The following is an 18944-nucleotide window of genomic DNA, read 5'->3' on the forward strand; positions in this document are numbered from 1 at the left end:
CAAGCTTTTACTCTTGCTCAGACAACTGATCACCTCAGTGGAGATGATTCTTTCATTCTGCATTAAGACTTTAAAATATATTTACTATTTTGTCCAAATATTTATGTATACACACACACACACACACACACACACAAATTCTTTTTAATTTTTCTTTACTCTTTTTTAAGATTCAAATTTTTGTCTTATTTTTTATTCTCGCTTTCAAAATTTACCATTTTTGTTCCTTTCTATTTTTAATTTTATTATGCTTTCCTTTTCCCTTTTTTACTCCCTCAATTTTATTTTCATCATTTTTTAATTATTTGGTTGATTCTGTATGATTTTTGTTGTTGCCATTTCTTTGTTGTTATGAGTGTTTTGTATCTGATTTGCTTTTATTTGTTTTTCTTAGAGTTACTTGTTTTCTTCTTTCTGCATGGTACTAGAGATTGAGCCTGGCATTTTATGCATATTGGGTAGATCCTTTGCCACTGAGCTGTACTCCCAGCCCAGCTAAGAGATTGTACCTTACTTCACCCATGACTCAACCCAGCTTGAACCTAAGCAGATATTTTGACATAAAGAGTAGGGGAAATAAAAACTCCAAGTTAATAACATGCCCTCAAGCAGGCATAGCTGGCATCATGCTGAAGACCCACTCCTATAGCAACAACAGAGAGAAATAACAACTGTTTTGGACACTGCACCTACAAGGGACCTCATCATAGGTCGCTATCATACCCTTGCAGACAGCACATTGTTGACAAGTCTGGAAGAGTGACCACAGATTATCCATATACTCTGCTGTCTATAACACACCTACCTAAACTACTAAAGGGACCCTCTCTTGCAAGATCTAAAGAGGAAGGGGGAGTCTCAGGCTCCAACACAGTATGCACTGTCAAAATTCATAATCACAGCCAGAGAAACCACAAGTAAACTTACATTACTAAGGCCATTTTGAATTAAATTCAACACTATGCAACAAACAATGGGCACATCATCATGAAAAGGCTCTTCCCAAAGAAGGCCTTCATATAAAAGTGGAATAGATACACATTCAACAAATGCACAAATCTCAAAAGAAATATAAGAAACATGGAAGAACAAGGCAACACAATTCTTCCCAAAGTTCATAACTATTTAGTAATTGATTCTAAAACATGATTCTAAAAAGAGGATAAAATGCTGGGCAAAGAATTTAAAAGAATGATAATAAAAATAATTCAAAGAGGATTTAAATAAACAGCTGAATTAATTAAGGAAGATAAAGAAGAATATGAAAGAACAATTCAATAAAGGGAGATTCAAAAAGGCAAACAGAAATCTTGGAAATGGAAATCTCAATAAGTCAAATAAGAAACTCAGTTGAAAACTTTGCCAATAGACAAGATCAAGTGGAATAAATAATATCAGGGCTTGAAGAGAAGGTTGACAAATTATTACTTTCAGATAAAATAAGAATGAACAGAACATCCAATACCTTTGGGACATGATTAAAAGAGCAAACCTGGGGGCTGGGGATGTGGCTCAAGCGGTAGTGCGCTCGCCTAGCATGCGTGCGGCCCGGGTTCGATCCTCAGCAGCACCACATACCAACAAAGATGTTGGGTCCGCCGAGAACTACGAAAAAATAAATAAATGTTAAAATTCTCTCTCTCTCTCTCTCTGTCCCCCTCTCTCACTCTCTCTTTAAAAAAAAAAAAAAAAAAAAAGACCAAACCTGAAAATCGTAGGAGTAGACAATGGAGCATTGTCTACTCCTATTCAGTGAAAATAATAGCAAAAAATTTCCAAATATTGGGAATGACATGGATGGTCCTATATGAGTCTGACATTTTATGCATATTGGGCATTTAGAACTGCACGTAGAAATGACCAGAAAAGAATTCTTCACATTATATTATAGTTATATTACCAAAAATTCAGAACAAAGAATATTGAAAGCTGCAAGAGAAGCAAAAGTCACTTATAAATGCAAACCCATCAGAATAACAATATGTTTCATAGAAGAACTATAAAAGTCTTGAGGGCATGGAATGATATATTTCAAGCCCTTGAAGGAAATATCTGCAAACCTAAATGACTATGTCCTGCACAATTATCTTTCAGAATCAAAGAAGATCTTCTAAGATAAGCATAAACTAAAGGAATTATCACCATTAACCAACATTACAGAAGACACTTAAAGGAATCCTATTCACAGAAGAGGAAGCAAGATACACAGAGTAATGAAAGTCCAGGAAAGAATAAATGTCACTAGAAGAGTAGATATATAAATGAGAAAAAGGAATCTACATCATTGATTCAGTAAATCCTCAAATCTCTAAGATGAATAAGGGAGAAAGTAATGAACAAAAATCATTCAAACAACTAGACAGAACAATCAGGCAAGAGAACAAAGTAAAAGAGATACAAATAAGAAAAGAGGAAATTGAATTGTATCTATTTACAGGTGATATAATTCTAAAAGACCCTAAAGAATCCATGTAAAAACTCATATAACTGAAAAATTGAGCAAAGTAACAGAATACAAAATCAACACAAGCATTAATTTTTTTTAAAAAACAATAAGTATTTGCTGAGAAAAAAATCAGGAAAACATTTTCATTCACAATATCCTTAAAAAAATAAAAGAAAATCTAGAAATAATCCTAAATGAGTAGGTGAAAAATGTTTACGGTGAAAAATTTAAAATTCCTGGGGGAAGACATTGAAGAATACATTAAGAGATGAAAAGACCTTCCATTTTTATGGATTAGGAAAATTAATATTGTTAAAATGGCCATTCTACCCAAAATAATCTGTAGATTCAATACAATACATGTCAAAATATCAATGACGTTGCTCACAGAATTAGAAAAAAAACAAAACTCATATGGAAGCAGAGACCCTGAATAGCTATAGCAATCTTAAGCAAAAAGTACAACACTGTATCACAATGTCTGATTTCAAAATATTCTACAGAGCCCTACTTATAAAAAAAGCATAGCAATAGCATAAAAACAGACACTTAGACCAATGGAACAAAACAGAGGACCCAGAGTTAAACCCACATTATTTACAGCCATCTGTTTCTTGACTAAGTTGCCAAAAACATGTGCTGGAGATAAGACGGGCTCTTCAACAAGTGGTGCTAGGAAAACTGGATAACCACTTGGAGAAGACTTAAACTAGGTTGCTATCACCCACCTTGTACAAAAATCAACTGAAAATATATGAAGACCTGAAGCTTTGAAACTACTATAAGAAAACATATAGGAACCACTTCAAGGTATTGATATAGGCAACAATTTCTTGAGTAGGACTCCAAAAGCTCAGGAAATAAAGGCAAGAGTTGACAAATGCTATTGCATCAAATTAAAAAGCCTCTGCACAGCCAGGAAAACGGACAACATTGTGAGTAAACAACCTACTCAATGGGAGAAAATTTTGTCAGCCATTCATCTGATAGAGAATTAATGTCTAAAATATGTAAAGAACTCAAAAATAAGTCAATGATAATCCAATCAATGGGCAAATGATCTGAGCAGACACTTCTCAAATAAGTATAAATGGCCAATAAATATGTGAAAAAAATGCTCAACACCTTTAGCCATCAGGTAATTGCAAATCAAAATTTCACTGCCATCTATCTCACTTTGGTCATAATGGCTATTATTCAAAAACAAAAATAATTATGTAGGGGACAATGTGGAGAAAAGGGAAGCTTTATATATTGTTAAGCCAGCAGACAAAAGAAATTCCTGCATATCCACATTTATTGTGACACTATTCAGAATAGTCAAGACACAGAATCCACCTGAGAGTGCATTGCCCATTGAATAGATAGGGAAGGTATGGTATATATACATAATGGAGTTTTATTCAGTAATAAAGAAAAAATCATGTAATTTGCAGGAAAATCGATAGAACTGGATATTGTCATATATGTTATACAAAATTAGCCAGACACAGAAAGATAATTGTCACATTGTCACATTTTCTCTTATGAATGGAAACTGGAAAAAAAAAAAAAAAGACGACCTGAAATAGAAGATACACTGTTAAGGAAAGGGAAAGGGACTGGGAAGAGGAAGTAGAGAGGAGAAAATAAGAGGGAGGGTGAATAAGATCAAAGTATGCTAAGTGCATATATAGAAATAGCACAATGAAACCCACTAATATGTACAGTTAGCATGGTGGAATAATTATAATAATAGAAATAAATAAATTTTCAAAAAATATCTCAGCACTTATTGCTGTTGGAGTGTCACAACTCCCAACCCTCTCATGGCTAGGGAATAAATATGTATTTATATAAATAAGTATAGAAGTATATACATTTACTTCTATATATTTATTTCTATATTCATCTATACAACAGAAAATCATGAGTTCACACCAGTACCTCCTTCAGTTGGCCATCCCTGGGTATACTAGTTCTTTCCCTTTCCATTATTGTAACTCCCTTTTCTGCCAATGAGAAACCTGATGAGAAAGTCATTATCCTTAATACATTAAAATGTTTGGTCCATTTCTCCTATTATTTTCTCACTGCTGTCACTCCTTCCCCATGCAGGTACCATCCTCATTCTGCATATGTTCCAGTACCCGCTAATAAATTCTTCTGTATAGTAATTCTCTCCCTTCTCTCAGGCTCATATTCTGCATCAAGCTTGCCTCCCATGCAGAAACTTCTTCAACCTAGTTGGGATCCAATACTAATGCCAAACTATTCTTCTCCCTTTGCATAGATACTCTCCTGATCTTGTTCAAGCTCATATACACTGTGATGGCTGTGATGGCAGACCTCCAGTTTGGATGTCCTTATCATTATCCTGTACTGTACCATCTCTCCATCTTCCCTTGCTCTGAATTTAACTCCCCTACAGCAGGAATGCTTTCTTCTTCCAGTTTCAATCCTAATAATTAATATTAAATCATAGTGATTATATTAAAATAAAAGGATTTATGATTATATAGAGAAAGTTCTTCACTTTATTTTTGAATATGTCATTGCTAACCTGGATCATTAATCCTTTTTCACTTTGCATTTAACAGTATTTTTGGAATCAGTAAATGTTTAAGGACTTTTAATTGTGAATGTTAACACAAAAAATATTATGATTAGCCTTTATGGCGTTTTGCCAAATGCCACTGCTTTGAATGATAATTTTAAATGAGAAATGTGTTAAAGAACAATTTTACTTATGAATTGCATGTTTTACCCAAAACCGATAGGTTGCAAATAGTGCAGAACAAGTTAGAGTGCTACCATTGCATAGATTCTACGAGATCACACAATATTGTTAGGTCAGAGAGAAAGGACTTTAGTATCACAGCAGTAGTAATAACTAGAATATCATCATTTTCTTGCACTGGTTCCCAAAGGTCTATTTCTCACAGGATGATATGAAGAGGGCCTGGCAACACCTGCTCATTCAGTGTGTTACAAGAGAGAATTACTGAGCTTAAGGAACTAGAATCTTTTATAAGGGACAGGAAGTATGCCTTCCTGCCATTCTGAAGGGGAATAATATATTTATCTTCCAAAACTGTAGGTAAACCTCTTCTTTGCTCTAGGACACTATATCTTTTGTGGATGTTCATCCTTGGAAATATTGTCTAAAAAAAAAAGGCAGTCAGTGCCACTCAAAAGATATGTGGAAATGCAAAAGGCCAGTGGAGAATTGTCTCCTTATTCTTCATGGAGAGACTGTCCTTGTGGTCTCTGAAGAAGCAAACTGTGAAGAGAATCTGTGTAAGTTTTATAATGCTGTGTAATAAAGAACTGCAACCATAGCCCCATAACACCTACTTACTATTCAATAGTTTTTGTGGGTCAAGATTCTCTGCACATCTTAGCCTAGTCCTCTTCTAGTGTCTCACAAGTTGCAGTCCCAGTGTGTCTGCTTTTAGTTTTTACTTTATATTTTTATCATCAAGAGTCAGTTGGAGCCCTACAATTTTTCCTGGTTCTATCAAGACTATTTTCTGTGCCAATCTTTGTTTTCAGTGTTTATGTTAACTAATGTTTGAATTGCTCTTTGCTTTTGAAACATCAATGATAATTTGTTGACCCTACTCCTGTTCATGTAAGTCAACAAGAAGCCCAGTACTTACAACTACTTCTTATTTTGGACTATATAGCTCTGTCCCCAAAAGCTCAACTTCAACTTTGCTGTCTTTATTTCCACCCCTATCCATTCCATGATATTTCCATTTTCCTCTCTGGTTACTCAAGTTCAATTATTAACAAATCTCCTTTATATTATTTAACTTCTTCCTCAAACTGAAAATTACACATTGGTGAACTTTTCTCCTCTACATTGTTTTGCAGACATCTTAGTGACAGTGGTTTTCCTTTGCATATTCCTCTTACTAGGGAGTTTAAAGCGTGTGTCCTAGTTCCTTATTGGTACTCAGATTATTATTAGCCATACTTTCTAAAATTCACTAGCTTTGACTCTCATATATTCATAGAGCCCTCAAGGCTACCCAGTAGTCATTCTGTCTTTTTCTTGACTTTTCATATGAGCTCATTTCAGTTCATCTCTCTCCTTTAACCTTCAGCACCTCTTCAGCAGTGACTAACTACCATATGTTTAGTCAAATTTGTGGAGCAGGTGCTATTGGCATATCATCCACATCTTCTTGGCATTCACTTTTGTGCAAGGGAAGTTGCTTGCTGGAAGCAGATGTACCTGAGAACTTTCCCTCACCACAAAAGGCCCTAGTGTATCAGGGAGTTGATGCCCTTGGCAATAGCTTTTTAACCAATACTGAATAGGAATTGGTGAACGAATATACCCTTTTCCTTATCTCTGGAGTAGATCCTGAAACTTGCCATAAAGCATCCCTCATAAATCTCCAGCAGGACTGAGCTGCATTGGTAACCTGATCATTAGCATTCTACACTGCTATCATTCCTTTCCTTGTCTTACTCCCCCTGCATTGTCTATTCTTGCTGGAATTACTTTTCAAATAAATTATCTGCCTTCAAATTCTAGTTTCTCAAAGTTGACTGTTGGCAAACCAATCCTGGCTTAGTAGTGAATAGAAGTGCTTAATTTAAATGTCTGGATACATCAGTGTTTTTTCTTTATAGTTTATGCTTGCTGTGTCCTACTTAAGAAATATTTACCTATTTCAATACCATGATTTTACCCATTGTTATGGTTTGATGTGAAGTGTCCCCCAAAAGCTTACATGTGACACAATGCAGAAGGGTTCAGAGGAGAAATGAAAAGGTCATGAAAGCCTTCACCCAATCAGTGAATTAATCACCTGATGGGATTATTAGAGTGGTAATTGAAGGCAGGTGAGGTGTGGCTGGAGGAGATAGGGCATTGGGGGCATGGCTTTGGAGTATATATTTGTATCTGGCAAGTGGAATCTGCCATCTGATCATCATGTGAGCTGCGTACCTCCACCATACTCTTACGCCATGAAGTTTAGCCTCACCTCGAGCCCTGAGGAATGTAGCCTGCTGTCTATGAATTGAGACCTCTGAAACTGTGAGCTCTCAAGTAAACTTTTCTCCTCTACATTGTCAGTCCTTAGTCACAACAGTGAAAAAAAAGTTAACTAAAACACCCATGTATTTTTATTTATGGAGGTGACTAAGTAGCAACATGGAGAAGTTAATGACACTGAAAGAGTTTTATTATTTATAATTCCCAAGAGGAGAGGGCAGGTTCACACTAGGAAGTACCAGGTCTGTTAAGAGATGGGAAGAGCAAAGGAAAAGCATAGGGAAGTCCTTTATTACTATAGTACCAGGAAGTTGTTAGTTAGGTAGGAATGTTTTCTGTTTGGCAGAAAGCAAAACTCAGATGTTAAGGTTTGTGATTATAGGGTTTATAATATGATTTTTTTGTACCTACAAAAGCCAGACCACAGGGAAGATGTACACAACTTTGGCTGTTAGCTTTACCAAGTGATTAATGGATGCCAAATTATCAATTACAAAGTTCTATAAAACTTAGAACACCCAAAGTCATATATATATATATATATATATATATATATATATATTTTCTTTTGTTATAGTCCAGATGTTTTATTGTTTTACTTTATACATTTAGATTTACAGTGCATTGGAATTAATTTTTATATTGGTGGGGTGAAGAAAGGTCCATGTTTCTTTCTTCCCATATAGATTCAGAATTGTATTATCATCATTTATGGAAAAGATTGTCTTTTTCCTATTCTTCTGCAGTCAGCCTTTACCATAAATCAAGTACCAATATATGCTTGGGTCTGTGTCTAGACTTTTTATTCTGTTTCTTTGGTCTCTCTGTTTCTATTAAAAGTTTAAATTCAGTGCGTTAATCCTTCCACCTTGATCTTCTTCAGGGGAAGGTTGGCTGTTTTTGGAATTATTTACATTTGGTGATAGCAAAAATAGTTGTCTTCTTTGTGGTGAATTTTATTTAGAATTAATTGTCCTGTTACTTTCAGAGATTCTTCATAAGATAGTATGAACTGCTTTTTGGTATCTTCTAAATTGGGCCAGATGGTCATAGAAGGGCTCAGATATTGTGCAGTGAAGATATAGGCCAGGGGACCTCAAAAGGAAACAGCTCAATGTCAAGCACATTATGTTATAACTGGGATATCCTAAAACTCTGTTTCTATCAATATTGATAAATTAGTCCATGCACAACAACATCCTCATTTTCCTAGGTCGGTACTATTACTCATTTGTAAAGACTGTAATTTCATTCACATAAACTTTATTTACAAAATTTAGAATGTTGATATTATTGTATTTTGGAAAATTATAACTAATTTGGACCACTAGAATTATGAAAATGATTTTATTTGTCTAAACAGGAATATGTGTTGGAAATTTGTGTTGTTCTATACCTATCTGGGAGGTTCAGATTCAGTTTCAAAATACCACCTATCCACATATATTCTTGGTGCTTTTTAAAAATTAACCTTAGTCTCTTGGTGCCACTCAGGTTTAAACTATATCTACTTTTGTTATTACAATTTAAGTTTAGCTCAGATGTTGAAATAGAAATGAAAATTAGGCACAATGAAGTAAAGTCCTCCCATTATCAATTTCCAGGAGACTAGTCTGCTTGGCTTATTATGGTATGTCAGTAACTTCTTTTTTTTTTTTTTTTTTTTGGTAATCCAGGGGTTTGAACCCAGGGCTTTATGCATGTGAGGCAGGCACTCTACCAACTGAGCTATATCTCCAGCCTCTGTAACTTCTAATTATTTTCTAGACTGGCATCCTGAATAGACTGCTAAAATATTCAAGAGAAAAATCCATTCTTGCATTAAATATTTATGGTTCCACATTTAGATTTTTATCTTAACAGGTTAATGCAGCTGAATCAAAAATAACAAATTTAATATATCTAAAGCATACCTTGGAACTTGTGGAACCTTTAAAGGTAATTTACGTGTGTGTATATGTGTGTATGTGCATATATATATATATATATATATATATATATATATATATATTCTAATCAGTTATACATGACAGTAAAAAGCTCCTCATTTACATGTGTGTTTATTAATTGTATAACGTGTTAGGCATTTATTTTTTCAACTTTGTGTTTAGGAAAAAATTTAAACTTGGAGAAATTACATGATTATTTAACAAATTTGCATATCTTTTCTTAATACAAACAGTACATGCACACTCACACACGTGTTTATTAATAACTTTCACTGAACCATTTGAAAGTAAGTTGAAGTACCTAAATACTAGCTTGTGTATCTTCTACACAAAAGGATGTTCTCTTATATAATGACAATATAATTATCAAACTCAGAATATTTAATGTTGATATAATACTATTATACAGTGTATACCCCATATTTACATTTTATCAAATTTTTAACCATATTCTTTGTAGAATTTTTTTTCTTGTTACAAGATCCAGTCTACCACCATACATTATATTTAATGTTTTAAACTAATTTAAACAGGAAAAAAGTTTGTTAGCCTTTCCATTCATGGTATGATTATTTTGGAAAAATGAGAGACCAATGAGATAGAAAACTTCTTAAATAGCTAGTATCAGTACAAATTGTATCTACTTTATAGGAAACATTCGTAACATATATCTTTTGATCTTGCAATACTATGCCTACAAATCTGTTTGAAAAAAATTAACAAATGTTGACCAAGATTTACATCCAATGATGTTAACATTATTTGTATTAGTGTGAAATTATATGTGGAATAATACTCAAATAATTAGACTATTTGTTTCCCACAGGGTGGAATATAAATTATTAAATTTTTTGGAATGAAAAAAATCTCTAATACTTATATGTAGTATTAACTGTGGGGAGAAGGAATGGTGTATAAGTTTTGATTTCTGATAGGAAATATATTGTAATATTTAGAGTATCTTTAGAAGAGATATAATTATGAGTGATTTAATTTTCCTTTATGTTTCTATGAACTTTCTAGTTTTTATCAGTATGTATATATTATTTTTCTTTTCTGAAGCAAAAGAAAAATATTTTTGCCATTGCCTTATATCAAACTAAAATAGATAAAGATCAGGTTAAGGAGGTATTCTCCTCATTTCTATTTATTCAATTAGTGACCATTCATAATTTTCATTAAGCACAACAAAATTCCTACTTTTGGCACTTACTAATAGAGAAATTGTTTTATTTTCAAACATACCAAGCACTTTTCTAGTTTAATGTATTTATAATCCAAATTTTGTAATTATATGTTGAGAACTCTAAATGTACAACAGAGCTATATTACTACCTACCACTATATGTTGTTAAATCTTAACAATTAGGAGATAAGAAAAATAGAAGTCATGAAGGTGAAACAATGGATGACACTCATTAACTATGTGCTCTTTTTGGAAGGAAAAATCTGTCCTCACCTACATACCTAAAATATTTTGGGGGTGCATGAAAATGAGAAAGCAAGAAAGCACTTGGTAAACTATAAAGTATTAAACAAATATAAAATGCTGTATTTGAATAATGTCATAATTTGTTATCTTTAACTATTCTTTATTTTACTCTTTAATAGATTACTCTGAAGAATTGTAACACACCTTTATTAAGAGCTTACTATGGTTCCTTGGAAGACAAGAGGTTTTTGTCATTCAACTGTTAATAAAATATAAGATTATTCTTTTCTTCCTGATCATAACTTATTTTAAAGATTCCAATTGTAGTCGATAGAATAGTTACTTGAGTTTTGGTTAACAGAAACTTTAAACTATTCATTAAAATTCTAGCTATATATTTCATATTATGTATATAAAAAATAAGGTAACAACACATTATTTATGCAACTGGCAGGTAGAATTGTATGAGAGATTAAAATCCAAGGGTGATTTTTTTTTTTGGCGGGGGGCGGGGGGAGGAAGGAATACCAGGTATTGAACTCAGGTGCACTCTACCACTGAGCCACATCTCCAGCCCTATTTTCTATTTTATTTAGAGACAGGGTCTCACTGAATTGCTCAGCACCTTGCTTTTGCTGTGGTTAGCTTTGAACTCACCATACTCCTGCCTCAGCCTCCTGAGCCTCTGGGATTATAGGCATGTGCCACTATGCCTGGCCTATGGATGATTTTAATACTTCCCTTTTTAGTCATTCTCTATGGAAAGACTTAAAAATATAGAAATATATTCCTTTTCTTTATTAAATAAAAAAAGGCCTAATGCAAATAGAAATAATAGATATGAGTATGGAAAAAGATCTAAGTTTACAGTTTGATTTGAATATTGTTAAATTATTAGCAATAGCATTTTAATTCATGACCAAAAAAGATACTTAAAAATATTTTATTTATTCAAGTTTTATACACAGTGTGATGCCACAAACTGAAGTTAATAATAAAACCAGCTTAATTGCAAATAAAATACAGAGCAGAATAAAGGAAAATGTTAGGAAAATAGTTGTTACCAGGCTTTTCCACTCTACTAGATAACTGATAGTTACGAGGCTTCAGTTACACTGCCTCACAATATATGTTTAGTCTTCCTTATGAGGGCAGGGAGCATATGTTATCTTTCTTTGAATCCTTGTACCTAGTACAGCTCTTGCTACATTGTGTAAGTATTTATTGAGCGAATGAGCATGAAGACAGAATTTTTATGACAGTTCTTTAGGAATATGTTTTGTACTCACCGGCACAGTCAGTTTGGGAGATCTATATATTAGCAGATCTTAGAATTGTTCTTGGTGGCCTCACACTATTCTAGTTTTGACTGATGAAAAAATTTAGAATTTATTGAATCATAACTGTAACTTATGGAAAATAATTGTTGCATAACTATTTGAAAATAGCTTTCAATAAGTTTACTATTATTATGGTAAAATTATACAAAAGCTGATTTATTACTTGTAATTTTTTAACCTTAACATTAGGTTTGAAATCATACTTGAAAAGATTAAAACAGTAATTAATGGTGATGCAAGATACATGAAAGGATGCTTGAATATGAGGACTCAGAAGTGCTATGCAGTGAAGTCTCACATAAATGAATTTCTTGACATAGCCAGAAGAACATATACAGAGATAGTAGATGACATAGCAGGTAATTTATTTCAGACTTTTTTTTTTTAATTTTAAGGAATAAAACACACTTTTTAGGACATGCTGGGTTTTTTGCTGGTGATAACTAGTTATACATATTTTAAATTTATTTTTTATTTCAAAACAGATAATGTTAACATTTTACTATATAAGGAACCCTTTTTAAAAAAGGACATGAAATTATTATATCTTTTTTCTGAACTTAAATATAGTTACTCTCATATAATATTGAATATAAGTTATAAGAAAAATGTAGGCTATTAATGCTAAAAATTTCAGCAGCAGAAACATTATTTTTTTTCAAGAGGAGGTGATTATTAAGCCAGTCCAGTAACCTTTTAACAAATATTTATTGATCTAATAATACCTTTGATACTGATCTGGGCACAAGGAATATATAGTGATCAAGATTAAGTCCCTGTCCTCACAGAGCTTATGTGGAGAGGCAGACAATAAAGTAAAAAACACACATAAATATGTACACATTATATATGTATATAAGTACTGGTGGATTTAAACCCTAAACATCATAACTTCACAAGAATATTAGGTGTATAAAGGAAAATGCAGCATTTGAGAGGAGTCAGAATAAATAGAGGATCTTCCCATAGATGATGGTCATTTGTTGGTAGTTGGAATAGCCTAGGGAGAAATTCTAACCACTGGCAGTGGTATAAGCTGAAGCACAGAGGTTCAAGGAAATCCTCAAGGAATGAATGAGCAAAGGTTATAGGATGGAATAAGACATTCCCTCACAGTACTAGTAAAAGATAAATCCTAAATGTAGACTGGGAACCAGAATTTAGTCTTTGAGAGTTAGGAGTTTAAATGTTTTCCCCAAAGAGAATGAAGTACTGAGATGGTTTTGCCTTGTGAAATAAAATTTATTAAAAAATATATTTAGTAAAGTTGAGTAAAATGAAGTCAGGGAAACCAGTTTAAATTATTGCATGTTAGTAATATTAATATTAATATTTAGGATGATAACAATGAATCTGAGTCAAGAAAAATACTGAGGTTAAAAGAAAATTTTATATAAGTTAATTATTAAGTAAATATGACCTTGGTAAAGGGAAATGTGGCCATTAGTGCTTAATGAAATTTCTAATGTAAGAATGATGGTACCATTGAGAAAAGCAGAAAAGTCAGGAGGAGTGATTGTTTTGAGCAATGTTCAAACAATGTTCAAGATTAATGGTCATAAAATAAAATATAAATTTAAAACTCTGTATTAGTATGAAGTTGATAGGAGGTTTAGATTTTTAGGGAATTTTGATGAATTAATTATTTCTTTAAAAATAATATTTTGTGTTATAAAATATATTTTATAGAGGGACCTTCTTAATGATTGCAATAATTTATGTGATTGTTATCTTTTATTAAAAATTAGAATGGGGGCTGGGGCTGTATGTAGCTCAGTGGTAAAGCACTTGCTTTGCATGTGTGAGGCACTGGGTTCAATTTTTAGCACCACATATAAATAAATAAATAAATTTATTTATTCTGTCACAACAACAAAAAAGATGGCAAATGGATAGCGTTAAATAAGATAATGCTAAGTGAAGTTAGGTAATCCCAAAAAAACAAATGCCGAATGTTTTCTCTGATATAAGGGGAGTGACTCAAAGTGGGGTAGGGAAGGGAGAGCATGGGAGGAAGATTATTTCAAGATACGGAAGAGGGGTGGGAGGAAAAAGGAGGGGGGAGGGGATTAGCAAGGATGGTGGAATGTGGTGGTCATCATTATAAGAAATACATGAATGAAGTGTCAACATACCTTATATACAAACAGAGATATGAAAAATTGTGGTATATATGTGTATTTAGAATTGTAATGCAAAAAAAGAGTACATGTGTAATGGCATAATTTGGTGTAAACATACTTTATATACAGTGTTATGAAAAATTGTGCTGTATATGGATAATAATTAGTGTAATGCATTCCAAAAAAAAAAAGAAAACATCTAGACTAAAGAACATATCCGTCACTCCAAAATTACCATTTCTTTGTGGTGAGAACATTAAAAAATCTATTCTTTTAGCAATTTTGAAACATACAATGTATTATTATGAACTATGGTCACCAGTAGAAATTATTCTTGTCTATTATTCATTTTCAACTACAATAAAATAAAACAGGAAAAAAATGTTTAAAAACTATTTCTGGAAAAATATCTTGTGACTTTTTAAACAAAAAGCAACTCTCTCATTAAAATTCTTTCACTTTATTTTTGTTTTTCTTGTTTCTGGCCATTAGGAATGATAACGCAGCTTGCAGAAAAATATAGTCTGCCTTTAAGGACAAGTTTTAGCTCTGCTCGAGGATTTTTCATTCAGATGACTACGGATTGTACAGTGCTACCCACTGATCAACTTCCTTCAGAATTTATTAAGGTTCATTCAAGAGTGGTTAGGAAATTATTGTTCCTGATTTTATAGTACATTTACATATATTCCCACACTCCTTAAGTTTACATGCCAATCTTCTGAATTCTTTGTATATTGCTTCTTTTATTTTCCTCCTACTGTGTAAGAGTTATATTAGACTCAGAGTGATTTAGAAGTTTTTTTTTAGGAGAAAAATCAGTTTTGAGAACTTGGTGTGAGAAGAAAGGAAAACAAAGAGACTACCTAAAATAGAAAACGTTCCTCTATACATATTTTCCTATTTTGAAAAATCCTGAAGTAAAGAAATCTGCTTAAACTTAAAAACTTAATATCTACAAACCTTTGGACCATGGAAATCTTTTTTTTCTGCATGCTTATTAACTTTTCTTTCTCTGCTTCCAAGGAGGACCTTTTGGCAAAAACAAACTCTTTAACTTTTAAATTTATTTGTATATTACCCACATACATACACATGCATGTACTGTGGGGTGTGTGTGTATAAGCAAACTGTGTTTCCAAGAAGTGAGGAAAGGATGAAGTCATAAGTGGGTTAAAGTCAGCAATGTGATTAGATTTTGAGTGAGGTTCAATTATGGGATAAGGGATAAGACAAGAGTCACACATGGCATGAATATCACTGATATCTGTCATGTGTGTCAGTTGGTAATAAAATGCAGTATTTTAACATTTACATAGACTATTTAAAACCTGTCAAAATGGTCTTGTTGGATAGAGCAGGTTAAAATAGACTGCTTTATCCTTTGAAGTTGTCTTCCTTTTATTTTTCCCAAACATTACTTATAACTTTTTTTGTGATATCATTTCTCAAAAATTAAAATGACTAACTTATATTTAAGTTGTATAAGTCCATTTTGTTTCATATGCATGTTCATATATCCTGTTTTTAAATTATTAACAGATTTCTAAAGTGAAAAATTCTTACAGTTTTACATCAGCAGATTTAATTAAAATGAATGAAAGATGCCAAGAGTCTTTGAGAGAAATCTATCACATGACTTATATGTAAGAGCATTTAAAGTATTTGAGGGGCTGGGGATGTGGCTCAAGCAGTAGCGCGCTTGCCTGGCATGTGTGTGGCCTGGGTTCGATCCTCAGCACCACATACCAACACAGATGTTGTGTCCGCTGAGAACTAAAAAATAAATATTAAAATTCTCATTCTCTCTCTCTCTCTCTTTCTCTCTCTCTCTCTCTCCCCTCTCTCTCTCTCTTTAAAAAAATAAAAATAAAGTATTTGAATTTTGAAATAAATTGGTTTAAAGAACTATGATAAATTTTATTAATTGACTTTTTGTCTGATTATAGACAATTATAAAATTATGAATGTTAGGAAAGAAAGTCTGTCATTATGGTGAGGGCCATTGAGCCTCACAGAAGCTTCAGGGCAGATCTAATTACACAAAAAATGCCATTATAACATTATAACCAATACTTCTGTATTGTACTTTCCACCATAAGTAGAGGAGGTTAGCATAGCATGGGCTTATCTTGAATTTCTTTTACTTTATTTTTTTTCCTATGGTCCATAAGCCCTCAGTTTCTCATATCCTGACATTTCTATAGCAATATCACAATGGTACCAGTTCTTTTGTTGTTCATGAAACAATAGCTATACTGTTAGAAGAAATAGAAAATTTAGAATCGGTGTTCTGAGATAATAGAGATATGTTGGGATTTATAAACAGTTTCAAGACATGGACCACAGACATTATAAAATATAATAAGCTTTGGGTACATATTTATCTTGTAAGGGAAAAACTTTTATACTATATCAAAATACTGACACATAAATTCTTAAATGATTATGTTATTTGGATGTTGCATGTATAAGAGAGAATGAAATAAAAATATCAATCTAATAATGTGTGCAAAAACAGAATTATTAACAGATGGGATTAAAGTATTGTTAGGGCTTGATTTGACCTATATATGATGTTTTTATTAATAAAAGATTATTTTCTTAATAGAAACATCACTTTAAAAATGTAGTGTTAATACACCAAAAGATAGATTCTTTGTCATTAAGTAGATGTGACCTTAAGCAATCATTTCATTTCCTCATCTCTAAAATGAAACAGCTGAACAATAGGTTTGTGTAGTTGTGGTGTACACTTCACTATGAATATTACTCTACCTTATGCAATAAATTTAGTAGTATTTGATAATTGTATTGTATGTGCTTTTTAAAAAATAATTACGTGTCTTCCCCAACATGTACTTTCAGGATAGTGTGCAAGCTGCTTAGTGAGATTTATGAACATATTCATTGCTTATATAAACTTTCTGACACTGTGTCAATGCTGGATATGCTACTCTCTTTTGCTCATGCTTGCACTCTTTCTGACTATGGTAAGTTACTTTCTTTGAAATAAGAATGTGGCATACTAAGATTTGTATTCCATTTAAATAATTGTATTTAACATTACATGTTTTACATGAAATATAGATTCTTGCCTATGTCTTAGACTAGGACACAAAATAAAGTAAGGTTGCCCCTAAAATTAATTTTAAAATCCAAAAAATTATTCACTCAGAAAATGGGAAATCAAAAAGAAAAAAACTGCAAGATATTTTAAAGGCTTACCAAATAAGACACTACAGAGACATTTCCTTGGTGAAAATGGCAAAAATTGAAACATATGAAGTTCAGATCTGAATACTCATTAGTAGCAGTGTGACAAATGCTAATAGAGAGAAATGAATCTCCAAAGTGAGCATTTTTGTTCTTTAGATGTGAGCATACCAGGATCAGGAATTATGTCATTTATTTTTGTATTCAATACTATGCACAGACCTTGAATACTAATGTTAAGTATTTTCTAATCTTGAGTGAATACTTCACTTAAGATAGCCCTTTGAAATTTCTTATCCAGCTTATTAGTAATAACCATACTCTAGCATGAGGATTTACAGAACCAGTATGTGATGGTTATGGTTCAATAATTGTGGACTTAGGCTGGGGTTGTGGCTCAGTGGTAGAGTGCTTGCCTAGCATGTGTGAGGCACTGGGTTTGAGTTTCAGCACTGCATGTAAATAAATAAATAAAGATTCATCAACAACTAATGAAAATATTTAAAAAAAATAATTGTGGACCTAATAACATTAAAAACATTAAAATCTCTAATTAAAATCAGTGCTAACATTTCAAAATTATGATGTTAAGTTGTTTTTATGGGAAGAATCATAAAGTTTTTCATATTTCTTATGGAAATATTACTTTTGCTTTGGTATTTTATAGATTGAAACTTATTAATCTTTTATATGTCTTTTGGAATCAAAACCTTACCTTAGGGTTTGGCCATCCTGACAATAGTTTTTTTTTTTTTGTAACTCTTAAAGGATTTAATATTGTTCTATTTTGGTTTGAGTGGGATAATAATAATATTAATAATGAATAAATAATGAATTTTTGAAAATCCCTTAAAATTTTAAAATTAATCTCTGTTTTATAATGCATGCTTTCAAGTTTATGCATGCATTTCACCTAGAGATTATACAGCATTTTAGTTTTCACTCATACTTCCACCTTCTTCATTCTCCTTCCACCTTCAACTGGTTTCCATAGAGATCTGATCATTATTTGTTTTTATGAAGTAACAAAACTTTTGTGTTATATTTTATTTGTGCTCTTAAATTTCTTTTTAGACAAATTTCTCCAGAGGCTAGGACAGAAAATTCTTTTTTCATTTGCTTTTATTCTATAATCATACCTTATTCCAAGTGCTAAGGATTCAAAATAATATTAAAGGTTGAAATAATATTTAAGGTACAGTAAGTAAATATGCAATTCTGTAGTAATCACTTGTTATTTTAACAGTATCACCAATGGATAACTTATTATTTTTAATCTATACAATTTAATTTGAAAATTGAATGATCTGGAACCCAAGACAGTGACAAAGAACTAAATTGCAGAGTTCTCTGAAAGCAAATAAAAATGATTAGATATATCCATTGTAATTTAGAGGGATTTAGTTAGGGATTTGTGATAAAATAATATCAATATTAATGTCCCA

General features: G+C 32.2%; 1 protein-coding gene across 1 annotated transcript in view; it reads left to right on the forward strand.

The window, feature by feature from the left end:
* The window catches only part of Msh4 (mutS homolog 4), a 64361-nt gene that overhangs the window by 26253 nt on the left and 19164 nt on the right, over positions 1-18944 (forward strand). Inside the window, exons 7-12 of the mRNA XM_078026509.1 lie at positions 9303-9377; positions 11000-11064; positions 12350-12519; positions 14776-14912; positions 15826-15929; positions 17152-17276. Of these exons, the coding sequence (XP_077882635.1) occupies positions 9303-9377; positions 11000-11064; positions 12350-12519; positions 14776-14912; positions 15826-15929; positions 17152-17276 (676 nt within the window). The remainder of the gene's footprint in view (positions 1-9302; positions 9378-10999; positions 11065-12349; positions 12520-14775; positions 14913-15825; positions 15930-17151; positions 17277-18944) is intronic.

This window comes from Ictidomys tridecemlineatus, chromosome 11, assembly GCF_052094955.1.
Source record: "Ictidomys tridecemlineatus isolate mIctTri1 chromosome 11, mIctTri1.hap1, whole genome shotgun sequence".
Lineage (NCBI taxonomy): Eukaryota > Metazoa > Chordata > Mammalia > Rodentia > Sciuridae > Ictidomys > Ictidomys tridecemlineatus.